General features: G+C 60.9%; 2 protein-coding genes across 4 annotated transcripts in view; both read left to right on the top strand.

Moving 5' to 3' along the window:
- TMEM39B (transmembrane protein 39B) overlaps window positions 1-9,915 on the top strand; it is a 15,344-nt gene extending 5,429 nt beyond the window's left edge. Inside the window, exons 1-9 of one of the 3 annotated variants that reach the window (XM_032132192.1) lie at window positions 1,604-1,676; window positions 3,363-3,549; window positions 5,875-6,094; window positions 6,372-6,455; window positions 7,050-7,204; window positions 7,934-8,270; window positions 8,507-8,832; window positions 9,166-9,286; window positions 9,520-9,915. In XM_032132192.1, coding sequence (XP_031988083.1) covers window positions 3,422-3,549; window positions 5,875-6,094; window positions 6,372-6,455; window positions 7,050-7,204; window positions 7,934-8,270; window positions 8,507-8,832; window positions 9,166-9,286; window positions 9,520-9,756 — 1,608 coding nt within the window. In that variant the 5' untranslated portion in view covers window positions 1,604-1,676; window positions 3,363-3,421 and the 3' untranslated portion in view covers window positions 9,757-9,915. Of the gene's footprint in view, window positions 1-1,603; window positions 1,677-3,362; window positions 3,550-5,874; window positions 6,095-6,371; window positions 6,456-7,049; window positions 7,205-7,933; window positions 8,271-8,506; window positions 8,833-9,165; window positions 9,287-9,519 lie in introns of those variants that run through there. The other 2 variants (XM_032132194.1, XM_032132193.1) reach the window with 2 other exon arrangements.
- Window positions 9,916-25,031: 15,116 nt separating this feature from the next.
- MARCKSL1 (MARCKS like 1) lies at window positions 25,032-27,207 on the top strand. Its single transcript, XM_032132301.1, has 2 exons — window positions 25,032-25,162; window positions 25,784-27,207. Exons 1-2 carry the CDS (start codon window positions 25,100-25,102, stop codon window positions 26,384-26,386), a joined length of 666 nt encoding a protein of 221 aa, XP_031988192.1. The 5' UTR covers window positions 25,032-25,099; the 3' UTR covers window positions 26,387-27,207.
- Window positions 27,208-27,419: the final 212 nt, after the last annotated feature.

The raw sequence follows: 27,419 nt of genomic DNA on the forward strand, positions 1-27,419 counted from the left end.
TTCTCCGGGATATTTTATGTCTCCCTCAGCCTCACTGAAAGCACAGTGGGTTGAGGCTTTCCCTTAATGCATCCCTCCGAAATTCCACCTCGGATAAGCTGAGTCGGAGAGCACAGCTGGATTCCCTGCCCAGCTCTCGCAGCAGATGATTCTTTTTTATTCAGAATGAATTTGAAATCTGGATGAGAGCATCTGCCACGAGCAGAGCCAAGAAAAACAGCTTGAATGTGCATTTTCCCTTCCTTAACCCCTCCTGCTGCTCTCCTGAAGGAAACTTGGGCTCAGGGTGATTCCTGCAGCCTGGAGAGACCCTGGAGTGGCCCTGGAGGAGGAGGAGGAGGCAGCAGCTGTGCTGTGCCCGCTGGGAGAGGCAGAGGAGAACAGGGAATGCATCCAGATGGAGCTTTTGGGGAGGAAAACAGGGCTCAGGGAGCTTCTCCTGTCATGGATCAACCTGGAACATCCTGCATGAGACGTGGGCAGCGAGGGGGAGGAATTCCTGCAGGTTGGGCAGTGTCCATGGGGGCTCCCATCTGGGCTGGAGATGTTATTCCTCATTTTTCTCCTCGGGAAGCTCCCTTGAGTGAGCACAGAACAGCAAGCTTCGCTGTGGCTGCTCAGTTGAGCCTTCCATGGCTGCCATATGTTTTCCCGGGACTGTTTTTCCACGCTCCTTTTGCTCCTTTTGCCAAGAGGGATGAATCTCCCAGGAGTCGATTCCAGAGCTGGTTGAGGAGCACAGTTAAGACAGTGTTTGCTATGACTGCAAAATGGGAATCTGCCAGGTTTGGGGTAGTGCTGGAGAACACCAGAGCCTCCCTTGGATCCCTGGTGGAATACTGAAATACAAACTGTTTCCTGATTGTGGTGTTCATTTCGCCACCAAAAAAGGTTCATCCATCACGTTCCAGATGCAAACCTGACATTATTTGAGCCTGGCCATGTTTTTAGGGATGTCCTGGTACCTTCAGAGTTGTTCCTGGAGGATTCTCTCAAACATCAGCTGTCGGGACACTCCTGATTTTTTGATGGCTCTGCACAGTCCCAGAATCAATGTAGGTTGGAAAAGCCCTCCAAGACTTGTGACCCATCCCCACCACTCACACCTCCAAGGACGGGGACTCCAAACCTCCCTGGGCAGCCAAAAAAAAACCAGAAAAGAAGGAAAGTTCGGCTCTGTGCAAGTCCATTCATTTCAGAGCCGCCTTTCCCTGCAGCCCAGGCAGGCCTGGCTCTCAGCCTCGTGTAACGCTCCATCTGTGCTGAAGCATCAACCCCCACAAACTCGAGCAAAGAACTGCCATAAAAACCCACCGAGGGCGCTCCGTGAAGACGCCCCAAACCCATCCAGGCGCATCACAGCCCCTCCAGCGGGGAGCGCCGCGCAGATGGCGGCAGGGATTACTCATTCCCTGCAACAACGGGCTGCCGAGCAATGCTGTTGGCTGGCGGCGGTGCTTCCTCCCGTTTCCACGGGCTCGGGAGGTGACACCGGGAGGTGACACCGAGAGGTGGCACCGGGACCCCGCGGTGCCCCCCGGGTGGGCGTGGCCTGGCGGAGGGGGCGTGGCCCGGAGCGCGTTCGCGCCCCTCAGGAGCTTTGTCCCGCGCCGGCCGCCGTCGCGCCCCGCCCGCCATATTGTGCCCGGCGCAGGCGGAGCGGCGGCCGGCGATGGGTGAGGGGGGCCGGGCCGGGGGCAGCGCGGCCGGAGGGGGGAACGGGCGGAACGGGCGGGGGGGAGCCCGCCCGGCAGCCGGGGGGAGCGGCCCGGGCGGCGGGCGGAGCGCGGGAGAGCCCCGCGGCTCGCCCCGCCCCGCCGCGGTGAGGGGGGGCGGCTCCCGCGCCGCGGCCTCGCCCGGAGCCCCTGAGCCCCTCAGAGCCCCTGAGCCGCTCAGAGCCCCGCGTCCCGCCGCGGCCTCGGGGAGTGCTCACGGAGCCCCCCCGGAGCCCTCCGTGGCGCTTCCCTGCGAGTCCCGAGTACCTCGGTGGGGTCTTCGAAGCCCCGGGGGTCTCGCTGCAGCCCTGGCCGGACCCCCCGGACCCTCAGAGACCCCGGGGCCCCCTCAGCTCTTCTGCAGCCCCCACTTGTGCCCCCAAATTGCCCTCTCACAGCTCCCCCAGAGCCCCTGTGGCCCCCAGTGTTGTCCTGCAGCCCCGACTTGTGCTCCCACATTTCCCTTTTACAGCCGCGGCTGCTCCCCCAGAGCCCCTTTGGCCCCCATTTGTACCCCCAGATTTCCCTTTACAGCCCCTGCTGTGCCCCCACATTTCCCATTTCCCCCCTGGAGCTTTTGTGGCTCCTTCCCGCACCTCTGTGGACCCCAAACCCCCCAGGTCTGTGCCTTCACAGCTTCCACTGCTCCTTCAGAGCTTCCTCGGAGCTCCCAGAGCTCCAGCAGTTCCCAGAAACCATCCCAGAAGCTCCCCCAAACCAGCAGCTCCCAGGTGTCCCTCAAGATCCAGCTCTAGGACAGGGTTTTTGGAGAACTCCCGAGCTCAGCATCAGCTTTAAAACTCCTTTAAGATCAGTCTCTAAACCTTCAGCACTTATTTTGTTGCTCCGGATGCAAATTCCAAAGCGATGCAAGCTGGAAATGACCCACCAGGAAAAGGAATGTTCAGTCATTGGTCTGCCCTGAGTTTCCCTCACAGCTCAGATTTCACTTGGAAATGGGGGGTTTTTATCATTTCGTGTTGTGTGGATTCTCCTGTGGTTAAACAGGATCCAGGGAAAGTTTGGAACACCTTGGGATGAGTTTTATGTGTGGCAAGCAAGCACTGGAAAAGCTAAATTTGAGCATGACCTCAATGCCATCAAAACATAAAACAACAAATACCCTAAAAAAGTAGTGTTTTATCCCATCTTAAAGAGCCAACAATAAAATATTAATTTTAAAGAGCTGTAACCTTCAATTCCAACACAAAACTGAGTAAAATGCACCAAAACATCCCCAAATTCCCAAGTCCTTGGGGCCAGTTTTTGAGCATCTCTTGAGCGTCTCTGCCTGGCAGATGGAATTCCTTGTATAAAGTGATGAATTCCCAGCACCTCAGCAAGCTTGGAGCTCCCTGAGGAAAAAAAAGGGAATTCCTTGTATAAAGTGATGAATTCCCAGCACCTCAGCAAGCTTGGAGCTCCCTGAGGAAAAAAAAGGGAATTCCTTGTATAAAGTGATGAATTCCCAGCACCTCAGCAAGCTTGGAGCTCCCTGGGGAAAAAAAAAAGGTGGAGAAAGTTGAATTATCCCAGAGCAACGGGTCAGGGCGGTGATGGAGAGGCCTGGAATGATCAATCAATGATCTACTAAATGCTAATTCGTGAATAAATGCTCATTAATAAATGCTCAATGTCTCCCTGCAGTGGTGAGGGCTGAGCCCAGCCCGCAGTGAGCAGCTAGGAATCCCCCCAAGCTCCTGGGAATGGCCGGGGGACGCCGGGGTCCCAACAGAACCTCCTACTGCCGGAACCCCCTGTGCGAGCCCGGAGCCGCCGGGGCCTCCGGACACTCCTCGGGCTCCTCCGTCACCGGCGTGCGCTCCCGGACCAGGTACGGGCTGCTCCCAGCTCCAGGGACAGCTGGGGACACCTCTGGTGTGGAATGGCTTGGGTGGGGAGGACCCTAGAGCTCATCCCGTTCCTTGATCTTAGAGCTCCTCCCATTTCCTGACCTTAGAGCTCATCCCGTTCCTTGATCTTAGAGCTCATCCCATTTCCTGATCTTAGAGCTCATCCCGTTCCTTGGCCTTAAAGCTCATCCCATTCCTTGGCCTTAAAGCTCATCCCATTCCTTGGCCTTAAAGCTCATCCCATTCCCCAACTTTAGAGCTCATCCCGTTCCTTGATCTTAGAGCTCATCCCATTCCCCGACCTTAAAGCTCATCCCATTCCCCGACCTTAAAGCTCATCCCATTCCCTGACCTTAAAGTTCATCCCATTCCTTGATCTTAAAGTTCATCCCATTCCTTGATCTTAAAGCTCATCCCATTCCCCAACTTTAGAGCTCAGCCATTCCTTGATCTTAAAGCTCATCCCATTCCCCAACCTTAAAGCTCATCCCACTCCCCACCACCTTCCCCTATCCCAGGTTGTTCCAACCCATCCTGGGACGCTTCCAAGGATGGAGCAGCCACAGCTTCTCTGGGAAATCCATTCCAGCTCCTCCCAGTGAGGGATTTCTTCCCCAAATCCCGTCTAACCCAGCCCTCTGGCAGATTGAAGCCATTCCCAGCTCGCTTTCCTGTGGCTCAGCAGGTTGTTAACTCCCAGCTCCCTTTTCCCACATCCTGCTTTGTCCCTTGTAATTAGGATGGGTGTCCCTGAGACCCTTCAGGACGGGCTCCCAGGAGAGTTCAAACCCTTCAGTGACCATGGAATGAGAAATAAAAATAGAGACAATTTTATATCCAAAGCCCAGCTCGGGTTGTTGCATCTCCTGCGCCCTGAACTTGGTGTCAGGCAGAGTTTAGCTCAGGTGATGTGGCTCTGTAGGGTTTTTTTAGGATCAAATCCAGCTGGATTCTGTCACTGAGGCAGAGGAGGAGGGAGCAGCAGCAGCATAAACAGGAGGTGCTTTCTTTACTCTGCAAAGAAAATGTTGGGTCTGTCTCAGCACACTCCCTGCTGAGGGCCCTGAGCCAGGGAATTTGTAGGGATACAGTTATCCAGACAAGTCATTGCAAGGGCACAGAAGGTGGAGCAATCCACCTTTCCTGGGAAAGCACACTCCCAGGGCCTTATCCCAAGGCAGGGAATGCACAGATCACAGCCCAGCTCACCTCCGAGTGAGCCAGAGCCGTGCTTTTTGCGAGGGTATGAAGTGACAGGACACAGGGAATGGCTTCCCACTGCCAGAGGGCAGGGTTAGGTGGGATTTTAGGGAGAAATCCTTCCCTGGGAGGGTGGGGAGGGGCTGGAATGGAATTCCCAGAGAAGCTGTGGCTGCCCCTGGATCCCTGGAAGTGTCCAAGGCCGGCTTAGACGGGGCTTGGAGCAGCCTGGGATAAGGGAAGGTGTCCCTGCCCATGCCCTGGATGATCCTTAATGTCCCTTCCAGCCCAAACCATTCTGTGATCCCATGATTTATCAATCTCGAGGAGCTGAATCACCATGAATTTGGGAATCTGGGAGTTTCAGAGAGCTCAGGTTTTCCCCTCACTCACGGCCTTATTTTAGGTTCTCCACCTCGTGTTTTAAACCCTGGCCCCATCCTCCTGCATCCCCCTGGATCAGCACTTCTGCAGCCACACTCCACGATTGGGATCTCATTTGGGGATTTACAGTAGCAGTTCATGCTCTGCAGTTCCTTTGAGGTCCACACCCAGATTCCTTTGCCTGTTGTTATTTAGAGATTGCAGATAAATCTGGGAGATATTAATTCCCTTTGATTCAGAGGATCAGTCTGGGATGTGCTCACACAGGAATAGGCACCTCTGGCTAAACTCGTTTTTCCTCCTCAGGTGAACAGAAGGTGAAGAATGAACAAGGGCTTGTGTGTAATTGCTCTGCCTTTCATGTTCAAGCACTCTTAGATATGTAAATACCAACTTGAGGACTGAAAGCTTCCAATTAATTAAGAGAGCCACTGCTTGTCCCTCGAGTAGCACAACACAACCCTGGGTTTGAACCTGATCAACGCAGGGGATTTCATATCAAATGTCCTGGTGCTGGTGGCTGGCCTGGGCCCAAATATTGCTGTGTGTGAGCAAATCCCTGCTCACATCTGCCTGAAGAGTCACCCTGGCGTGCTGATATTTGTGATTTGTGCCAGCTCTTGATGGCTTGAGTTTCCCAATCAATCTTAGACCTGGGGCGGCGGGGGGGAGCTGGAGAACATTTCCCCTGTTCACCCCTGGCTGTTGGCTTCCCCTGGCAGGAGTGGCTCAGGGACAGGCCTGTCCAGCCCCCCTCTGGCAGCTCAGACCGTCGTCCCCCTGCGGCACTGCAAGATCCCCGAGCTGCCCGTGGAGAGGAGCGTCCTGTTCGAGCTGCAGCTCTTCTTCTGCCACCTCGTCGCCCTCTTCGTCCACTACATCAACATCTACAAGACGGTGTGGTGGTACCCACCCTCCCATCCTCCTTCTCACACGTCCCTGGTAAGCACCAAAGGGCAGCTGGCACTCCCAGGCTGTCTCTTGGATCACTAATCATAAACTTTTAGAGAGAGGTTTGATTAAAAACTACAGCTGACTCTACAACCCTTCAGCGCCGCTTCTGCAACTCCTTGTTTTCCACATTTTGGGCTCTGGCTGCCTGCTTGGCATTCTCTTGGAAAAGAGTCTGAGGAGAAGAGAATAATTTGGGAGTTTCTGTGTTGAATGTGGGTTCCTGGTGCTTCAGGGAAATGGAATCATTTTGGTTTTGTCCCCACAGAACTTTCACCTCATTGACTTCAACGTGCTGACGGTGACGACCATCGTCCTGGCACGGCGGCTCATCGGTGCTATCGTCAAGGAGGTAAAGTCAGAGCTGTCCTTCCAGGAGATCTGTAAAGCTCTGTGTCCCTTCTGCCATTCCAAACTCCTCCATCCTTCCCTGAAAACCTCTGTGAGATTCCCAAGTCAGAATTCCAGGCGTGGTTTCCAGTGGGAGGAGCGGAGAACAGAACCGAGCGCCCCAAACCGCTGCTCCTGCTGGCTCTGTGTCCTTCTGTGACTCTCCCTGAATTTCTGTCTCAGCTAAACTGTAGTGATTGTGCTTCTCTCCTCCCATCTGGCCCTTTTCCTGTTCTCTCCATCACTCCAGCTTTCCCCAGGGAAGAGCCAGGGCAGGTGGGTGTCTGCTCACTGTGGAAGCATCCCATCGTGAGCAGTGCCAGCAGAGTGGGCTGGGCACTGGTGACTACCAGACCTTAACTAGAAACTCTCCTCACTCCAGCTTGAGGAATGATTCCAGAGATTTTGGAGAGCCCAGATTCCACAGGAAGCCTCCGTGTCCTGATGTCAACTTGTCACTGGCACTTCCTTCCTACTTACGAATGTACACATTGAGTTTTCCCCTTGAAGAAGAGGGAATGCCCAGCTCTGCCCAGCTCTCTCCTGTGTCCCACAGGCTTCCCAGAGTGGCAAAGTCTCCCTGCCACGCTCCATCTTCCTGGTGGTCACTCGCTTCGCCGTCCTCACAGGCACGGGCTGGAGTTTGTGTCGCTCCATCATCCACCTCTTCAGAACCTACTCCTTCCTCAACCTCCTCTTCCTGTGCTACCCGTGAGTATCCCTGGCTCAGGGCTGGAGGATCCACCCTAAATCCAGGGGGAGGCTCCCTGCAGTCCTGTGGGGTTCTGAGCTGGAATTCCCCAAGTCTTGGAGCACCCTGGGCTTGTGGAAAGTGTCCCTGCCCGTGGTGACAGAGTTTTCCCTGCACCTCTCCCTCCTTCTTTGTCACATTCCTTAGTGGCAGCACACATCCATAAGACTGACCCTTCTTTCAGCTTGATGTGAGCATTAATTATTACTCATTATTGCTGCTCATTTCTTCTGAAAAGGGTTGTGTGCTTTTCCCATGGCGCTCACAGAACTCAGGGCTTTGTTTTCCCTTTGTTCCTGGGCTCCTCTGCCAGGTGGAGAGGGATTCAAACAGCTCCTGCTTTTTGTTAACTATCAAAAGGAAATATTTGGAGTGGAAATAGCTCCCTCCTCCCTGGTAGATGCAGGAGGAAACATCCACAGAGATTTGCTGCTTGTGTTTGAGCTCAGAGCTCTTTTGGGGAGTTTCCCTTTGGAATCATGGAATCCCAGACTGGTTTGGGTTGGGGGAGGACCTTAAAGCTCATCCAGTAGGGACAGGGACACCTATTAGACAAGGTTCCTGTGAGCCTTGAACTCCTGCAGCTCAGAGCCCCACAGGGCTCCAGGGAAATTCGGGATGGGAATGTGATCCCGCTGGGATGGGCTGCAGCTCCTAAGGTCCAACAGCCGTGCCTTGTGCTTCCCCAGGTTCGGGATGTACATCCCCTTCCTGCAGCTGAACTGTGACTTTCGGAAGGCGGGGCTCTTTGCCCAGGTGGCCAACATCGGCCCCAGGGACACGGGAGAGGTGACAGCCCGGGGCAGGGACTACCTGACGGTGCTCAAGGAGACCTGGAAGCAGCACACGAGGCAGATGTACGGCATGGAGGCCATGCCCAGCCACGCCTGCTGCCTGTCCCCGGACCTCATCCGCAACGAGGTGGAGTTCCTGAAGATGGACTTCAACTGGCGCATGAAGGAGGTGCTGGTGAGCTCCATGCTCAGTGCCTACTACGTGGCCTTCGTGCCTGTGTGGTTTGTCAAGGTGAGGCCTGGCTGGGAGGTGACACTGGGGGCACATTGGGGGAGGACGGTCCTTACTTGTGGTAATGGAATTCTGAATGTCTGGGGGTGAGGGGTGAGCCTGTCCCTGTCCCCTGCTCCATCAGCTGAGCATGGGGAGCATCAGGAGCTGTCTCCCTGGTTTTGGTGATGATGGCACGAGTATTTTGCAGGAATTCTCCATCCTCCATCTCACACCGGCTCTCCTTTTCCAAGCAGGATCAACAGCTCCGTGCAGAGCCCTCGTTTTACCTCCCTGCCCCAGTGCTCTGTGCTGTGATGCCTTGGGCAGGTGAGGCTGTCCACACGTGTCCCACAGTGTCCAAACCCTGTCACCCCTTCCTGTCCCCCCCCCAGAACACTCAGTACTACGACAAACGCTGGTCCTGCGAGCTCTTCCTGCTGGTTTCCATCAGCACCTCGGTGATCCTCATGCAGTACCTGCTCCCTGCCCGCTACTGTGACCTGCTCCACAAAGCTGCAGCACACCTGGGCTGCTGGCAGAAGGTGGATCCAGCCCTCTGCTCCAACGTGCTGCAGCATCAGTAAGGAATTCTCTGCTGGGCTTAGGGCTGGAGTTTTCCCTTGGCTGGGTGGGGAGCGCAGCCTTAAAATAAAACAGGGAAAAATGAGAGCGGAGTTGTTGGCTGACACATCCAACAGCACAAACACCCCTGGCACTGTCCCCTGCCAGGCAGAGCTGGTTTTTTGCAAGGTGCCAGCTGCTCCTGGCCACAGCTACCTGCAGTTTGTCACGGCCGTGGTGACAATTCCAAACTGGGAGCAGAATCCCCGTGCTCCTCCTCGCTGCTGGTGGGGAGGCAGCAGAGCCCAGTGCCCCGTGCAGGTGGGATTAAGGATTCTCTTGTTCCCTGCAGGTGGACTGAGGAGTGCATGTGGCCTCAGGGGGTCCTGGTGAAGCACAGCAAGAACGTCTACAAGGCCGTGGGGCACTACAACGTGGCCGTGCCCTCGGACGTCTCGCACTTCCGATTCCACGTAAGCTCCCCTCTCCTTCCCGGGGAGCAGGGATAAATAACACAGCAGGATCATGTCCTGAGCACCTCAGGCTGGTGGAGATGGGGATCAGTGCCCAGGCTGGGGGAATCCTGGGGTCACAAGGGTGACTCCATCCAGAGCCAGTCAGTGTATCCCCAGAGGAATCCTCACAGTCCTCTGCCTCACTCAAAGGTTTCACCCCTTTCCCAGTGCCTCACCGTGCTCTCCCACAGTTCTTTTTCAGCAAACCACTGCGAATCCTCAACATCTTGATCCTGCTGGAAGGAGCAGTCATCTTCTACCAGCTCTACTCGCTGATTTCCTCGGAGAAGTGGCACCAGACGATCTCCCTGGCTCTGATCCTCTTCAGCAATTACTACGCCTTCTTCAAGCTGCTGCGGGACCGGCTGGTGCTGGGCAAAGCCTACTCCTATGCTGCCAGCAGGGACTCAGAGCAGAAGTTAAATTAAAACAATTGCACTGATGCTCTCAGCTTATTACAGAACAAACAAAAACGAGAAACCCTCAGAGCTTTGTATTTTTGTTACCACTGCTTTTTTTTGTTGTCGTTTTCTTTGATAACTGATGTAATTAAAAGGAAAAAAAAAAACCTATTTTTTTACTCCCAACAAGTTGTTCGTGTGTTTGTTGTTTGAATCCACCTCCACGAAAAGTTTGCTGCTGTCTGGGTGTGGGGAGGGATTTGTTAATGGTGCTGAGGTTTGGCAGGGATGGAGTGGGAGGAGGAAGGTGAGAGTTAAAGGTGAGCTAAAGCTCCCAGTTGGGTTCCTTTAGGAGGAGCTGAACCCTCATCCCATCCTTTTGGGGGTCTTGTGCCCCCTCCCTGTGCTCTGTGGAGGGAAAGGTGATGTTATTTCTCTAAAATGTTTTATTTTTAAATTGCTGAGCCCCAGCTGCTGCAGCCCCCGGCTTGCAGCTCCCTGGTTCGAGGGGTCCCCTGGGGATGCGGGACATGGGGGGAGCCCCAGCCGCTCCCCTTTGCTGCTTTACCCGTGGGTCGGGTGTTCTGCCCCGGCTCCTCCTGCCCAACCTGCCCGTCAGGGTTGGGGAAGAAGGAGAAGGAGGAGTAGGAGGAGGAGGAGGAGGAGGAGGAGGAGGAGGAGGAGGAAGAGGAGGAAGAGGAGGAAGAGGAGGAAGAGGAAGAGGAAGAGGAAGAGGAGGAGGAAGAGGAGGAAGAGGAGGAAGAGGAGGAAGAGGAGGAAGAGGAGGAAGAGGAAGAAGAGGAAGAGGAAGAGGAAGAGGAAGAGGAAGAGGAAGAGGAAGAGGAAGAGGAGGAAGAGAAGGAGGAGGAGAGAAGGAGGGGGAGGAGGAAGGGACACGGCGCATCCCCCCGGCCCGGGGGCAGCGGGGCCGTCCCCGCTGCCGGGAGCAGCGCCCGTGCGGCCGCTCCGGGGGCTCCAGGCTCCCCCTACCCGCGGGAGAGTCCCGGGGGGGTCCCAAAAGGGGTTCCGGGGGTCCTAAATGGAGTCCCGAGGGGTTCGGGGGGGTCCCGGGTCCGGCCTTTGTTCCGGCAGGGCCGTGTGGCCGCCAGGGGGCGCCCGGCGCGCGCGCTCCCGATCCCAGTCTCGATCCCAATCCCAATTCCGATCCCGGTCTCGATCCCGATTCCGATCCCAGTCTCGATCCCAATCCCAATTCCGATCCCGGTCTCGATCCCGATTCCGATCCCAGTCTCGATCCCAATCCCAATTCCGATCCCGGTCTCGATCCCGATTCCGATCCCAGTCTCGACCCCAGTCCCAATTCCGATCCCGGTCTCGATCACGATTCCGACCCCGGTCTCGGTCCCGATTCCCATCCCGATTCTGATCCCGATTCTTATCGCGATTCTGATCCTGGTCCCCGTGCAGATCCCGGTCCCGGTCGCGGTTCCGACGCCGCTCCGGATTCAGCCCCGGCCGCACCGGGCAGTTATCGCCACTGAAGGCGGAGATCAAGCACCGGAGCGGGTCCGGGAGAACCGGGACCGGGAGTGGGATCGGAATCAGGACCAGGACACAGACCGGGACCGGCGGCAGCATCGCCCGTGGCACTGGGGAGGGGAAACGGGGCGTCGGTGCCCGGCAGAGCCCCGAGGGACGGCGGGGACATGGCGGGGACACGGCGGGACCAAAGGCCACCGGGAGCGAAGCCACCGCCGTTCCTCAGGGCTGCCGTCAGCGGGGCGAAGACCGAGGAAGAGGAAGGAGCAGCGGGAACAGCGAGGGCTGGAGGGGAGCCAGACGCGGCCGAGCCCGCGGGATTGTGCTCCCCCCGCGCCCCCACCCCACACCCGGACCGGGACCGGGACAGGCACGGAGCTGGGATCGCTCCACTCCCGGGATCACCGAGGGGCTCCGCTGCTTGGAGCGGCTGCGGGAACCCCCCCGAGCCCCCCCCCCGGAGGGTCCTGCGGGTTTGGAGGGGCACAGAGAGGCCCCCCCAGCCTGTCCCTGTTTCCCGTGTGACCCCACCAGGACCAAATCCAGCCTCCGGCCGGGGATTCCAGCCGGGATGGGGCGGGGGGTAATGTCGGGGCCCCGGCCCCCTCCCCAGCGCGGCGGGAGGAAACGGCCGTGTCCAGCCTTTCCCGAGGATGAGGATTTCCTTCCTCCCATTGAGCGGGGACCCTGGGGTTAGCACGCACCCTGTGGGGCCCTCTGGGGCACTCGGCCACAGGGCGGGGGGCCTGGCTGGGAATTGGGGGGCAGAGACCCCCCGACACGCAGCCCTGGGGGCACGTCCCTTATTCCCCTCCTGCCTGGCCGGGATCCCGGGAATGAGGGAGATGGATTTGGCGGGGGCACAGGATGGAGACGTGCAGCCATTTCCTCTTCTCCTTCCCTTTTTCCCACCCCGAGAGCGCCGCGGATATTTCGGGGTGGACCCGGGGATTCTTGGCTTCCCAGAAATGCTGTTCCCGCAGCTGGGAAGAGCTGTCACCGGCAGCAGTGACACGTTTCATTTCCCTTGAACCGGGGCTTTCCCAGGGCCTCCGGGCAGGGATGATGTCCCAGGGGAGATCCCGGTGGGAATTCCCCTGGGAACACCAGGGAAGTGGCTCCGCTGGGAACTCAGGTTGGTGACCCCGGGGGTCCCGGGCAACCCAAAGCCACGAGCTGCACGCCGGGGGTCCCGGGTTGGCCGGGCTCCATCTGCCGCGCTCCCCACGCCCGCTAATCCCGGGATTAGCAGCCAGATGCCAGGGGCAGGTTTGCCGCAGGTAACGAGGATCCCTCGGGAGGAGGTGACGGACATCAAAGTGCAGGAATTATGGCCGATCCCACCCGAGCCTGGGGTCCCCGGGCGGGAGGGCAGAGGGGACAGGGAGCTCACATCTGCCAAGACACATCCTGGCGTGTCCCCCAGCACAGCACCCCAGAATAGCGGCCACGCTGGAGCAAAATTCCCGGCAGAAATTCCCTCCACGGGCTCAGCATCGCCCGGGCTGAGCCCTCCCTGTGCACACCCAAAACTGGGAAAAGCTTCATCCTCCTGCTGCCCGCCGGGAATCCCCTCACGCTTCCCAGCAGATGCAGCTGATGGGAAAGTGGCTGATTTCCCTTAAAAGCCCGTCCCAACATTCCTGGGAGGCCATGTCTCCCACCCTTAATCCCAGTTCCTGGGACCTCCAAGCAGCCAATTCCTGATTGCTCCCAGCCCAGCTCGGCACAGATGAAGGACTGCTGGATCCCGGATTTCTGGATGGTTCTGCAGCTCAACCCCCTCACTGGGGACCTGTCAGACACCTCCCAGCTCCTCCTCATCCATCCCAAACCCCCAGCCCATCCCTGGCTTGTTCGCTGCCAAATCCAACATCCAGCAGCTCCTGATGTGGCACAAGAAGGTGGGAAGGGACAGGAGCATCCCCCAAAACCAAAGGTGATCCCACCTGGGCTGTGCCACCCTGTACCTGGCAGCTGTAATTCCTCCCTAATAAATATTTTTTTACATTAATAAAGCCAAATCCCCAAAGTGGTTAATTAAGGATTCGTTTGCTCGCTGTCACCTCACACTGCAGCCAGTTTGGGGTGAGACTGGGGGGAAAAACATCCCAGTACTGATCCTGTCAGCATCCCCCAGGCCGAGGGACCCCTGAGCAGCACCCGGGCCCTGCTCTCCCCCAGCCCCAGAGCCGCGGGGTCCCCTTGGGACACCCAAATTCTGGAGATGCTGAACTGAGCCGTGCTGGCCACAACAGCCCTGACCTTGCCCAGGGCTCACCCGGCCAAAACCGGGGCAGGCCACGGCCCACGAGGCCCCGTCCTGCCGTAATTACGAGCCCTCAATTAGCATACGCGCATCCTCATTAGCAATTACACGCGCGTCCTCATTTCCTCATCCAAACAAGTCCACGATGGGGACCAGGAGCTGGAGCAAGGATCGGGCAGACCCCCGAGCCACCCCCGCAGCCTCTCCCGTCACCTGAGGCCACCAAACTCGTGGTGCACGGGAGCGGGGACAGTGCCCGCAGCACCCCGGGCCCCCCGGCAGCGCCTCCCGCGGGGACCAGATGGTGACACCGAGCGCGGGGGCCAGATGGACCCTCCCGCCCGTGGTTCCCCCTCCGCTTCCGCTGCCATTTTCCCCCGGCAGCCGCCATAAATATGGAACAGCTCCGTTCCCCAGCCGGCAGGAGGAGGGACGGCGGCTCCCGGCGCTCCAGTCCCTTCGCTCCGGGCTGGGGGACATCGAGGTGCCACCCCCGGCATGGTGGACACGGCCCCCACTGCAGTTTCAGCTGAATATTCCCGGTGATCTGGGCTGGAGGCGCATGAGGACTGAAAGGTGGTGAATGGAGGCTCTGGAGAGCGTGGGGATGTTTCCCAAAAGTTGTGGAGAAGAGGGGGGCAGTGTCGGGACGGTCGCCCGCCCCCCAGGTGGGTGTCAGGCTCTGTGGTGGCCCTATCCAAGGCCGAGCTCCTCAAGCCCTCATGGAAACCCAAAGGCACATAAGAAACCCCAAACCCACCCTACACCGCTGGAGGTTCTGGATCCTTGGTCAGACCCCAGCCAGGCACCCCCTGAGTGGCAGCGCCTCCTCCTCGGCCACCAAAGGGGTGTCCCAGGGGTCCCGTTCGCCGCTTTTGGGATCTCCCACGAGGCTGCGAGTCCCGAGGTGTGGCTGATCCGGGACACGCCAGGACCTGCAGCCCCACGAGGGGCGTTTGCAGCCGGAGGCTCTGCCGGGAACGGGCGAGTTTCGGTCCCACGCCGGGCACGGCCGTGCCCCATCCCCTCCCCGCGGGGACAACGTGCACCGGGACAGCTCCTGGCCGGGCCACGCTTCCTCCCGCCACCACCACGGTGGCCTCGAGCCTTTCCTCCGCTCTTCCTCCGCTTTTCCGCCGAGCCCGGAGCCGTGACTGCCTTCCTGCCCCGGCCCCGCTTCCTGCCGGCCGGCGCTGCCTCCTCCGCACCCCGCATTCCCGGCTTTCCCAGCACCATCCATCCTGCCCGGGGCTCCTTCCCGAGATCCACACAGGGGGACCTGGCCTCCGTGCGTGTCCCCAGCCGCTGTCCCAGGACCCCGCGGCCTCCTCGAGCCTCCGGTCCCCAAAGCTCCACGTGGGACCTGTCCCCGACGCCGCTGCGGGGCGATTCCAGAGGTCCCTCCCTGCTCCACCCGCAGATTTCTTCCAGCTCAGCGGGAAGAGCATCGAACGCAGCAAATCTGCCCCCGGGCTCACCCCAGGGAGCGGCAATTCCCCGGTTCCAATCACTTTTGGGGATCTACCTCTGACCTAGTTTCTAATCCACCGCTCGGAGCGGCGGGGATGGCACGCAGGGCGCTGGGGAGGAGCGGGAGCTTTCCAGGAGCATCCACACCCCCCCCGGCTCCTGCTTTTTGGGGGGGCTGAGGGTCCGGAGGCTGCTCCCGGCTCGGGGCTGCTGCTGAGGGCAGGACATTCCCACACTGAGCCCAAGGGTGTCCCCCAAAACCGGTCGGACGCGCGCGGCCGTGACTCAGCCCGGTGGCAGCGGGCGGGGAGCGGCGAGAGCGGGCGGGCAGCGGCAGGACGGGACCTGCGCGGGGCCCCCCGCGTCCCAGGCAGCCCTGAGCAAACAGGGAAGTGAAAAATTTCCTTTTCCTTCTTCCCGCCGAGCTGGGTGTCACCGCGTCGGGGTGACCTCCCCCTGCACTCCGCTGCCTCATGCATCCCCTCCCCTCCCGCCGCTCCCTCCCGGCTCCGGGTGAGGGCTGGGAAGGGCTCCTTATCTCCCTTCCAGGCTGATGCAAGATTTGCTCATCCTGCAGCTCCCCAAGGCCGCGCTGCTGATGGTGTCACCTTCCCTTGAGGGCTGAGCTCGCCGTGGGTTTTCCATGTTTTTCACCAGCCCCCCTCGGCATCATTCCCTGCCCCACGGCCGAGATCAGCGAGGTTTTTCCCGCTGGCCCCGGGGCCGGGAGGGTTCGGTGCCCTGCGGGTGTTGGGAACAGGCTGCCAGCCCTCGGCTCCAGCCAGGAATAAGTGGATTAGGAACCAATCTCGTTATCGCTGCTGGCAGCCTCACAAGGGCCGTGGGATGGGGACAGCGATGGGGACAGCGATGGGGACGCTGCCGGTGGCGGCGGGGGTGGGGACAGGGGTGGCCGGTGCCCGGCGTGGGGTGGAACGTGGCCACCGCGCCTTGATAGCCAGGGCTCGGCTGCCTGCTGTTCCCAGGGATGCGGCATCCGGGCTCTAATGAGGAGGGACGGTTAATTAGTCAGTGTCAATTTATGTTAATTAGCCGGGGGGAGTGGAGAGACTGATGGCTCTGCCACCTGGCTGGCACTGGGGTGCGCAGGGCCGGGCTGGGGGGACACGCGTGGAGCTGAAGGTGTCAGGGCAGGACAGCGGAGCTCCCTGTGGGCACTCCCAGCCCTTCCTCACCTTCCCTGCCCGGTGAGTCAGGGCTGACACCCCGAAGGAAGCCCCAGGGATTTCCAAAACGCCTTGGAAACCCCCCGCGCTCCTGAGGCTGTTGGGGTGACGGAGCCGTGTGGGGCAGCAGCACGCGGTGGCCAGGCTGGGAATTTCGGAGGGAAACGGATGGGAAAGATGGATCCAGCCAAGGAATGAGCCCCTCTCCGGGCAGGGATGGAGCAGCTCCGTTGTTTACTCAATCCAGCTTGAGCTGCTGGTGGTTCCTGGGGTTGTTTCTTCTTCTCCAGACAGGGCTGTGACCACAGAAACAAAGGCAAAACTTTAATCCTGCAAATCCTCCTCTCTTCCCACCGAAGGCCGCGGTTGTTTGTCCCCCTCTGAGGGGACGCTGGGGTCGGACAGCGCCCGGGGGCTGCCCCGGGGGCGGCTCTGCCGGAGCCCAGAGCAGCTAAAAATATCTCCGTGTCTTCACGGAGGTGTTGCAGCCGCAATCAACCATGCAAACGAGACCGAAATTAAATCAGTCGCATGCGACAGGAGCTGTTAACCCCTGCCAGCGCGGGGACGTGTCCCCCCGGCACCGCCGGGCTCCCGAGAGGGACGTGCGGTGCTTGGAGCGTGGGGAGCGGGTTCCGTGTGCCCCGGTGGAGCCGAGCCGCCGTCCCCCCGCTGCCCCCGGCCCCTCCCGGCTCGCTGCCATCTGCTCCGGGTGTATTAAAGGCGTGGAGGAGCTGCAGAGAAACGAGGTCAGGGCTGCGATGGCTGCGCCCGCCCGCGAGGACCCTGCCACCCCCCCGTGTCACCAGCGGGACGCGCCGGTGGCACCGAGCGGAGCGGGGGTGACTCTTTGGGGTGTCCTTGGGCTCCAACGGCGGCTCGGGGCGAGCCCCAGCCGCGGCAGCTCCTTCCTGGCATTCCAGGTGGACTCCGCTCCGCCACGCCGTTCCCACATCCTGGTGCCAGCGGCGCTGCCAGGCGCCCGAGCCACCCCTCGCCCTGCCCGTGCCACCCCTCGCCAGCGCCGGGGATGCACCGCGATTCAAACACCGCCAGCCCCCCAAATCTGGGCAGCGAGCCCAGCGCTTCCCCTCCCCCCGGGGGGGGGCTCCCCCGTGCCCGCTCCGGTGCCAACGCGAGCCCCCGCCCGTGCGCCAGCCCCGGTGCATGTGCGAGTCCCCGCGGCAGCTGCCTGCATTTCATGCATTTTTCAGGAGAAGAAGGTTAGTGGGTCACTCCAGCGCCGCAGGCTCCGCTCCAGCTGAGCTGCTTTGCTGCCAAACGCGGCCGGGCTGGCGGCGCGGGGGCTGGGCCGGGCAGGTGGGCAGCTCCAGCCTGGCATCGCCACCCCGAGGTGCTGCCGTGTCCCCTGTGCCCCCGCCGAAGGAAGGAGCGGGATGAGCCCAGCCCGGTGCCCGTCCTGTTGCCAGCGAGCGGCGAGTTGAGGAGGGGTCTCTGCAGCCCCCCACGGTGCGGGGGTGGGGCTGGGCAGCAGCACCCCGAGGTTCAGAGCCCTGGAGAGGCGGGGAGGGAGCAGCGAGGAGGAAAAACGGCCGCGGTTAAAAGTTAATGCGGAGCCAAAGCGCGGCCGCGCCAAAGCAAACAGCGGCCGCTTTTATGGCCCCCGCCCGGCAGCGCCCGCACGGCTCCCTCCGCACCCTGCCCGCCCCTCCCGGGCCCTGCACCCCCGCGGGGACAGGGGGCACCCCCCGGCACCCCGGGCACACGGGGCACATCCCCGTGCCCAGCGGCTGCGGTGGGTGCCGGCAGCGCGGTTTGGAATGGGGTGAACCCGCACGGGGGGAAGGCAGAGCTGGGGGGACCCAGAGGTTTGGGGTGGTGCCAGATGTGGGGTGAAACCAGACCTGGGCGAAGCTCAGTGCGGGGTGAAGCCAGACCTGGGAAAAGCCAGATGGGGGACGAAGCCAGAGCTGGGAGAAGTCAGATGTGGGATGAATCCTGATGTGGGGTGACCCCAAGATGTGGGGTGAACCCAGACACGGAAAAAATAGCCGGGGGGCAAACCCACAGCTGGGCCAACTCAGATGTGGGGGTGAATCCCGACGTGGGAGAAGCCAGATGTCAGATGGGTGCGAATCCAGATGTGGGGTGACCCCAGACGCGGCCGAGCCCGCCCTGGGTGCGACGGCAGCGCTGCAGCCCCGCTCCCCCCGGGTTCCCCCCGGGTTCCCCCCGCATCCCCCCGCGCTGCCGTTGCCATGGTTACGGCCATGCAAGTCTGGCCGAGCTGCATCCGCCGCTGCATCCCAGCGAGCCGTGGGGGCGGGGACGGCACCGCTGCCCCCAGCCGCGGCCACACCGCCGCCGTCCCCTCCCCTCCCGACCCCAAAACCGGCCGCCGGCCCCTCCCGGGAGCTCACCCAGAGCGGGAGGGATCGGGGGTTGCCGAGCCCCTCCCAGCGGGATCCCCTTCAGACCCCGAAAGCCGTGCGGGAGTGAGGGGGGTGGGAACAGCACCTGCCTCTGGAGGCTCCAAACCCCCTCCCCGTGCCCCCTCCCAGGAGGATGGGAGCTCATCGGGCACTGCTGGAATGCCAGGGAGGCAAAGCGCTCCCCAAAAACCGCAGCCCCAGCACGGCGCGGGTCCCCCGGAGCCACCCCCGGGCTCTCGGTGGCCCGGCAGCTGCGGCCCTGGGGAGGCTTTCGGGTTTGCTCGGAGGCCAAGGGGGAATTCTGCTGCTGGTGACGAGGCAATCCCGGCTGGGGACAGCCCGGGATGAAGGGAAGGAGGGGATTTCTGATGGAAAGTTGCAGACAGCCCTGGCCCCGCCGGGATTCCCCCCCGAGTTCTGCTCCCAGCTCCCCCCTCACCCGCCTGGGATTTCGGGGAGAGGCTTTTCCCTGGATTTACCGGGGGTTCAGGTACCCCCAGCTGCCCCAGGAAACCGGGCAGGACCTCGGGGAGAGGAAACAGCAACGGGAACATTGGTGGTGTTGACACTTGCAGGTTCCTAATGAGGTTTTATAATTAATATTCCATTAGGATGAGCGGGGCGGGAAGTTTGTGGCTCTTGGGGATGATTTTCCACGCTCTTTGGGTACCAGAAAACAACACCCTCATCATCGAAACGCTCTTTAAGCTCCCTTCCAACCCAAACCGAGATGATTTTACAGCCTCCCAGGCACTCAGCATCCCTCCAGCCCGACATCCAGGAGCGGTTTGGGTGTCCCTGCGCTTTTCCTGCTGTCTGTCCGTCCATCCCGGTCCCTTCCCCCCGCATCCCGGACACACACTGGCCTCTTCTCTGCGCCTGGGCCCGTCAGATGTTGCTGAAAGGGAACAATGCCACGCATTGTCTGTCCCCGCTCGGCGGCATCAGCCCCGGCAGCGCAACAAAAAGCCACATTGACTCTCCTGGAGAAAGGGGCCCATAGATCCCGCGGCTCCCGGGGGAGGCACCGCGGCCCCGGAGCATCCCGGCCCCGCTTCCCTGCCCCGCGTCCCTGCACCGGCCCCGGGGACACGGGCTAAAGGGGTCACCGCTCTCGGGGGGAGGGCGGGGGAGGCGGTGGGATGTTGTGTCCCGCTGCCGAGGGATCTGTGGGATCGGCATCCAGCGGGAGGGGAGGGGGATTGTCCCTGTGTGCCCTGCTCAGGTGAGGCCGCACCTGCAGAGCTGCCTCCAGACATCAGGAGGATGTGGAATTGCTGGAGCGAGTCCAGAGGAGGCCACGGAGATGCTCCAAGGGCTGGAGTTCTCTGGAGCCAGGCTGGGGATGTCCACCTGGAGAACGGCAGGCCTCAGAGCCCCTTCCAGAGGGTCCAAGAGAGCTGGAGAGGTTTGGACAAAGAGCTGGAGTGACAGGAACGGCTCCCCACTGCCAGAGGGCAGGGTTGGGTGGGATTTGTGATCCCAAATCACGCACAGCCCTCCTGCCACGCTGCCCTGGCCATGGCGTGCGGGAGCGCTCCCGCCGCAGCTCCGCAGGAAACGCCACGGGAAAAACTCCCCTTGGACCGAGCCTGGCTTTTGTTTCCCTTATAAACTTCCCTTCCAGCCAGGAAGGATGCTCTGGAACCTGTCCCCGCTCGGCCCCGGGCTGGGGGACCCTGCCCAGGTCAGGGGAGCAGAGCCCGGTGTGGTCCCGCCCGCCGCCCTCCCAACCCTGCTCCCTGCTGGATGCTGCATTCCCGGTTTTCTCCAGGCACCCTCTGGCAGCCGTCCTGCTCTTCCAGTGCTCCCGAGCCGGCAGCTCAGGGTCAGGGAGCCCTTTATCAGCTCCCAGAAGCAGCCTAAGGCCGGGATTCGGGAGATAAGGAGAGTGGGATGAGCGGGATGCCCGGGCCAGGGCGCTGTGGGGGTTCCCGCTCTGCCAGGAGCAGCCAGGAGAGATCCACGGGCTGGGAAAGGCCGTGTGGGGGTGTTGACCCCCAAAATGCCAAAACTGTCCCGGGGACCGTGTCCATGGGGACCCTCACATGCCACCACTGTCCCCATTGTCACCCTGGGGCAGCCCAGCCCAGCCCAGCCTGAGGATGAGGCTGGAGGGGATTGGGTTCAGGGCCTGGCTTTGTTTGCAGATATCCCGATTCCTGGCCCTAAGGAAGAGCAGATGGGCTCCAAGATAAGATACGGAGGAGATTCCTCTCTCCTTCCTCCTCCGTGACTCAAAACACCTCAGCAGGACAGGGAAGGGGGTGACGGGGTGGGAAGGGCCCAGGGCTGGGAGAGAGGGGCTGATCCCATGGGATGATCCCACGGGAGGGAAAAAGCGAGCCCAGAAATAGCAGGAGCAGTCGCAGAAGGCGCCCGTTGCCATGGGATCTTCACAACCAAAAATGACGGGGCTCTGGCAGATACAAGAAGGGGCCCTTTCATGTGTTTCTATGGGAAGTCAGCGCCTCGCCACAGCCTCCCAGGCTGGAGCCTTGCCCAGGGCAGGAAGGATTTGGGGACACTGGTGGTGGGGACAGGGAGAGCTCCGGTAAATTCGTGGGACACCCTTTTTTCTCCAGGTGCACGTCAGAGGTCACTCGGTGCTGCCTCAGCACCACGAGCAGGTTGGGCAGTGCCCAACATCTCCTTGGTAAAGAGTAGAGATTCCCAGCTCTTCCTGCTGGGCCTTGTTCCCCTCAGGAATTCCCCAGCGTGGATGATTTTCCTCCTGCAGCTGAGGAAGCGCTGCCCCTTCACCCTGGATCCTCATGGGATGCGCATCCGGAGCATCCCGAGGCGTGTCCGTGTCCTGGGAAAGCCAAACCGCTGCGGCAGGGACAGCAGGGAAGGGGCAGCCCCCAGACCCTCAAGGAGAAGCCCCCAGACTCTAAAGCAGCTCTGGGCTGTCCCCAGGGGCTGTCCCCATCGTTGCCGTGGTGGCAGAAGCCTTCACCCTCCATCCAGCCAGCCCCGCACTCTCCCTGCTGGAATTCTGTCCCCGGAGAGATCTAATTAGTTAATTCCTTTGCTATTTATAAATCAAGATGGAAATCCCTCTGTTTTTGTTCCCAGCGCTGTTTGGTCACCCCGGCTGGGCCCCCTTTAACTCGGGATAAAATCCCGGAGCGGATGATCCGGGTCCATGAATAAACAATTGCCTTAATTCCTCGTTAAGGGCTGGCAGGACGAGCGGGTAGGGACGGTCCCTCCTGTCCCTCTCCAGCCCGGTGGTGCCGGGACTGGAGCTCCCTGCTCTGCCCCGCAGCCTCTGAGCGCTTAACACCCGATAAATTAATAATCAGCCGCAGTTTAAGTAGGTCTGGAAAGTGGAAAACAACATCCGCAAGGATCCGGCGTCCCCCCGGCCTGGCGGGCAGCAGCGGCAGAGATTTGTCTGCCTGTCCATCTGCTGGAGGAGCAGCCAGACCATAATCTGTCCGTCTGCGGGGATCCTGCAAATTCCTGCCCCTTCCAAAGCTCCCGGAGAGCCCGGTGGAGCCGGAGCATCTCCCAGCCCGCTCTGCTTCCCTGCCTGGGATGGAGGAGGGATGGGATCCAGCACGGGGCTGGTGGCCGCTGGTTTCCACTGGGAGGGGTGGGATGGGGTTTGGGTGATGCTGGAATTCAGCAGTTTCTGGTTTCTGCCGGTTCCCGTCCTCCACCCTGGTGTCACCACACGGCCCCGGCCACGCACGGAGGAGGAAAAAATGTTGGGAGCTGGAAAAACTGGCTGTGGATGCACCTGGGGATGGCCACGGTCACCCCACGGAGCTCCAGGGTTCTGGGACCGGCGTGGTCGCTCCAGAGGCAGCGGATCCGTCCCGGCAGCGTGGGAAGAGCACGGGAAGGACGGACATCTGCCGTGGAAGGGGAGGCACACTCGGGAATCCACGGGGAGCGTGGCTATTTATAAACACAGCCCTCACGCAGCGCTGCAGAAGAGGGTTCGCAAGAAAAGCTGGGATCGGGAGAGACGGGGATTCCTCGGAGATGAAAGCCCTGGGAAAATATCCTCTGGGAGGGCCTGGCGTGGTGGGAGGGATGTCATTGTCATCCCCCGGGTGTGCTTCTTGTCCAGTTTGCCCTTTCCACATCACATCCATGTCCTGGTGCTCTGGGAGAGGGGAGAGCTGTGGCATGAAATTCCTTGTCCCCTCTGGCAAAACACGGAAAAGGCCCGAGCTCTCCATGAGGTGGCTGCTGAGCCCAGCCCCAAAAATCCCCTCAGATCCAAGGGAACACCTTCCCACCAGCACCCATTCCACGGGGAATGCGTTGGTGTCCCCAGAGCCCCATCGGGGCTGCCACCAGCACCCCCAGGGCCGCACCCCCAGAGCTTCCCGAGCTTCTCAGAGCTTCCCGAGCTTCCCAATGCTCCAGCGGCGATGAGCCGCCGGTGCCACTCCCGTTTGTGGTTCCCTGTGCCTTTGGGATGGGAGATGGGAATGTCTCGGGGCCGTTGTGTGGATGGAGGGGTTTGGATGGGCGCTGCGAGAGCCGGCGCTGGTTGAGGGGTTTTTGGCACAGCCAGAGGGTGCTGGAGCTGCAGCAGAGGGATGGGATGGGATGGGATGGGATGGGGATGGGGATGGGGATGGGATGGGAATGGGGATGGGATGGGATGGGATGGGATGGGATGGAGATGGGATTGGATGGGGATGGGGATGGGGGTGGGATGGGGATGGGATGGGATGGGACGGGACGGGATGGGAGGGGATGGGGACGGGGACGGGGACGGGGACGGGGACGGGGATGGGATGGGATGGGATTGGATGGGATGGGATGGGATGGGGATGGGATGGGATGGGATGGGGATGGGCATGGCATGGCATGGCATGGCATGGGAGGGGATGGGAGGGGATGGCATGGGATGACAGCAGCACGAGGCCATTCCTGCAGACAAGACTCAGGATGAAATGACCTCCAGCAGAATGGCTGAAAACCTCTCCCAGAAGGTGGGAAGAGAAGCGCGGCTTTGACACGGATATTTCCCAAGGCTGAACAGCTGCTGGGACACCGGGAAGGGCTCCCCAGCTGTGGCTCTGCCACGTTGTCCTCCCCAGCTGGGAACACCAGCCTGGAGCTGGGATTGGGAACAAACATCATGCGTCCACTAAGTACCACACTCCCTTGGACTCTGGGTCTTCCCAAACCCGGCAGCATCCCTGGAACGCCTGTTTTCCAGCAGAGAACACCCTGCCCGGCTCCTTGGGCTTCTCGGGACACTCCGGCCCTCACGGCCAAGCCGGCAGCAGCCGGCAGCCGTCCAAGGGCTTTTTATCAACTGGCACCCAAAAGTCAATAAGGAAGATGCCGCCTGTTTTAATTAACAGCAATTTCGCTCCAGCGGGGGTGAGCTGGTGTGTCCCGGGGAGGGGGAGGGAGGCCGGAGACAAAACATGACCTTGTTGGCGCAGCGCACACAGCGGGACATTGTTTTCTCCTTGGAGCCTGGCCTTGGATCCTGCCAGGCTCCGTGGCACAGCTGGGTGCTGGGGACAGGGGGTCCTGCTGCCCGCGGTGGCTCCAGAGCAGCTCTGGTGGGAGCAGGATGCCTGGAAAAGTCCAGGGCACTCAGGAGCTGTCCTGCTGCAGCCCTCAGGGAATGTGGGTGGCTTGGGCTGGCACAAAAGGGTCAGGATTTTGGGACCCGCAGTGAAATCCAGCTGTGTGTGGGTGCCAGGGGAGAGCGAATCCCCGGCTGGCACTGCCGGATCCCTGGCAGGGATGCCGCAGGCCCCTCACCAGCTTGAGCAATCCATCAGTTTGGTGCCATTCTCCTTTCTCCTCAACGCTCCTGGTTCCAGGAAATCAGAGAAGAGGAACACCCAGAGGGGGAAAACCTCCCTGTGCGTGTGCCAGAGCGCTCAGCGAGGCAGGGAGCGGGGGTGTGAACCATGGCACAACCTGTCCCCACAGCAGGACCCCCGGGAATGATAGGGCTGGGATGAGCAAAACCCCGGGATGAGACACCCTGGAATGAGCAGGACCCTGGGGTGACAGGACTGAGGCCACCTGCACCAGGACAGTCCTGGGGGTGACAGGAAAGGGCCAAGTGGCACCATGGGACCCTCCCAGGGGTGACAGGGATGGGGTGAGCAGTACCCCAGGGGCGACAGGGCGGAGGGCACAGGCACAGCGGGGGTGTTGGTGATGGGAGCAGAGGCACCCAGAGGTGCTGGTGATGGGGGCACGGGCACCCCAGGGCTATCAGGGAGGGGTGAGCAGCACCCCGGGGTGATGAGGCTGGGGGGAGCAGCCCCCCAGAGCTGCCAGGGATGGGGTGAGCAGCACCCCGGGGCTGCGATGAGACCCTCCCCCACCAGGGAAGGGGGTGCTCACCGACCTTCGGGGGCTCCCAGGCTGGGAGAGGGTTCGGCGGCCCGGCGGGGCGGTGGCTCCAGCGCGGTCCCCCCGCCCCCGGGGCGGGCTCGGCACCGTCCCGCCCCCGCCCCTCGCCTTATCAGCGGCCGGCGGGGGGCTCGCCCCACTCCCGCCCAGCGCAGCCGCCGCGGCGGGGCCGGCACCTCCCCAAGTGCCGCACCATGGGCAGCCAGGGCTCCAAGGCGGCGGGCGGCGACCCCGACACCGCCAAGGCCAACGGGCAGGTGGGTACCGGGCGGTACCGGGGGGCACCGTGCGCCCCGCCGGGGCGGGCGGCAGCGCGGACAAAGGCTCGGTGGGGAGGGTGCGGTGATGGAGTCGAGGGGAACCTTCCTGCCCCGGCCTGGGGGGACCCTCCTGCCCGCCGGGCACCGGGGGATGCGGCACCGCCCGCGCCGCGCCCCGGGCTCCCCCCGGCACCGGGCGGGTTCCGTCCGCCGCCGCGCCCCGGTACCGGGAGTGGAGCGCGGGCGCCGCCCGGTGGTAGCGCGCTGGACCCCCCCCACCCACCCCTCCCACCGAGCGGATCCCCCCCGTGAGACCCTTACCCAGGCCCGCTGCACCCCCTTTTTATGGCTGGGCACCGCCCGGTGCGCTCCTCTCCCCCGCGGGAAGCTCCGCTCTGTGCCCGGTGTTCCCCGTTTCCACCGGCTGGAAACCCCCCCTTTCCCCGGCGTGGTGCCCCCCCCCCCCCATCTCCTTATCCCCAGCTGGATCCACCCCCCCCCCCCTCCCCGGTGCCCGCTGCCCCCCGTTTTCCCGGCTGGGAGCCCTTTTTGGGGTGCGGGGGTTTTGGGGAGGGGGCGCGGAGTGCCGGCGGTGCCTAACGCGGTTTCCCCCCGCAGGAGAACGGCCATGTGATCTACAACGGGGACATGACGCCCAAGGTGGGGGTCGAGGTAGCCCCCCAGAACGGGAACGGCTCGGCGGAACCCCCCAAGGAGGAGAGCGAGGGCGAAGCGAGCGGCGGGGACAGCATCGAGCCCGCCCCGGCCGCCGCCGACGGCGGCGACCCCAAAGCCGAAGGGGCCGCGGCCCCCAAGGACGCCCCGAAGAAGAAGAAGAAGTTCTCGTTCAAGAAATCCTTCAAGCTGAGCGGGATCTCCTTTCGCAAGAACAAGAAGGAAGCCGGGGACTCCTCTGGCTCCTCGCCCACGGAGGAGCAGGGCAAGAGCGAGGAGAACCCGCCGGGGGGGCTGCAGCCCTCGGCTCCCCCCGAGGAGGGGCCGGCGGAGGAGCAGGGGGAGGGCGGCGAGGGGGCTGAGCCCAAGGACGGGGGAGAAGCCGCGGGGAGCGAGGAGGAGGAGGAGAAGCAGCAGCAGCAGCAGCAGCAGCAGCAGGCAGGGGAGAGCCACGGAGACACAGCCAAACCCGAGGAGCCCTCGAAAGCCGCGGGGCCGGAGCCCACAACGAGCCCGGCGGCGGCGGCGGAGCAGAAGGAAGAGTAGAGGCCACCTGGGCATCGTCCTCACCGGGGACTCTCACGCCGCCCTCCCTCCATCCCTCCCCGTCCATCCCGGAACGCCACGGACTCGCCCACACCGCCCCGGCCCCCCTAGGACTGACACCACGCCCCGCACACCCCCCTTCCCTTCCAGGTATTTCTCCCCGTTCCTGGTAGAAAAGCTGGTTTGGATTCCCACCACCGCCGCCACTTGGAGTAGTTTGACCTGAATTCCTTGGGGAAAAAATAAAAATTAAAAAAAAAAAAAAAAAAAAAGAAAAAACAACAAAAAACCAACAAAAACCAACAAAACTGCCGAGGAAGATTTGTCCCGGACACCACTGGAGTTTACAGTTTGTAAGAATCCGGATCCCACTTCCCGCTCTGGATCTCTCCAGCCTCCAGACTGTCCCCTCTCCTCCCAGTCCCACTGACTGTTCAATGGAATTTTTTATTTTTTTTTTTTTCGGGTTTTTTTTCGGTTTTTTTTTTCTTTTCTTTTTTTTTTTTTTTTTTTTTTTCTTGCCTAATTTCTCAGTTTACATTCCTGGTTCTGACTTTTCATTTCAAGTATTTCGCGCTTTTTCTAGAAATCGATGGTTTAAAAGCTAATCTGGTTAGTTTTTTATAATGTCTTCTATTGGCTTAAAACCATAAAGCTTGTAAGTCCGCTGTGTTTAATTCTGCTTCTAAGGGATAACTTTTAGGGTGTGGGGTGGACAGAGGGGGCCCTGCCAGCTGTATAATGTGAAGCCAACGTTGTTTTTTTTCTCTGTAAATAATTTTTTTAATGGCCAAAAAAAACAACAACAACATAAAAAAAAACACCACAAAAAAACCAAAACCACTTGATTTGCAATTTTCTAACTTGTAAAAAAAAACCCCAAAAAAACAACAAAAAAAAAAAAAAAAAGGAGAAAGAGGGTAAAAAAAAAAAAAAAAAACAAACCCAAACCCAACCGAACCACTGAACAAAAGCTGTACTTGTAACATTTGAAAGGAATAAATGGTGACCCCTTTACGGGAGAGCTCGAGTC

This window comes from Corvus moneduloides, chromosome 23 (assembly GCF_009650955.1).
Source record: "Corvus moneduloides isolate bCorMon1 chromosome 23, bCorMon1.pri, whole genome shotgun sequence".
Taxonomy (NCBI): Eukaryota; Metazoa; Chordata; class Aves; order Passeriformes; family Corvidae; genus Corvus; species Corvus moneduloides.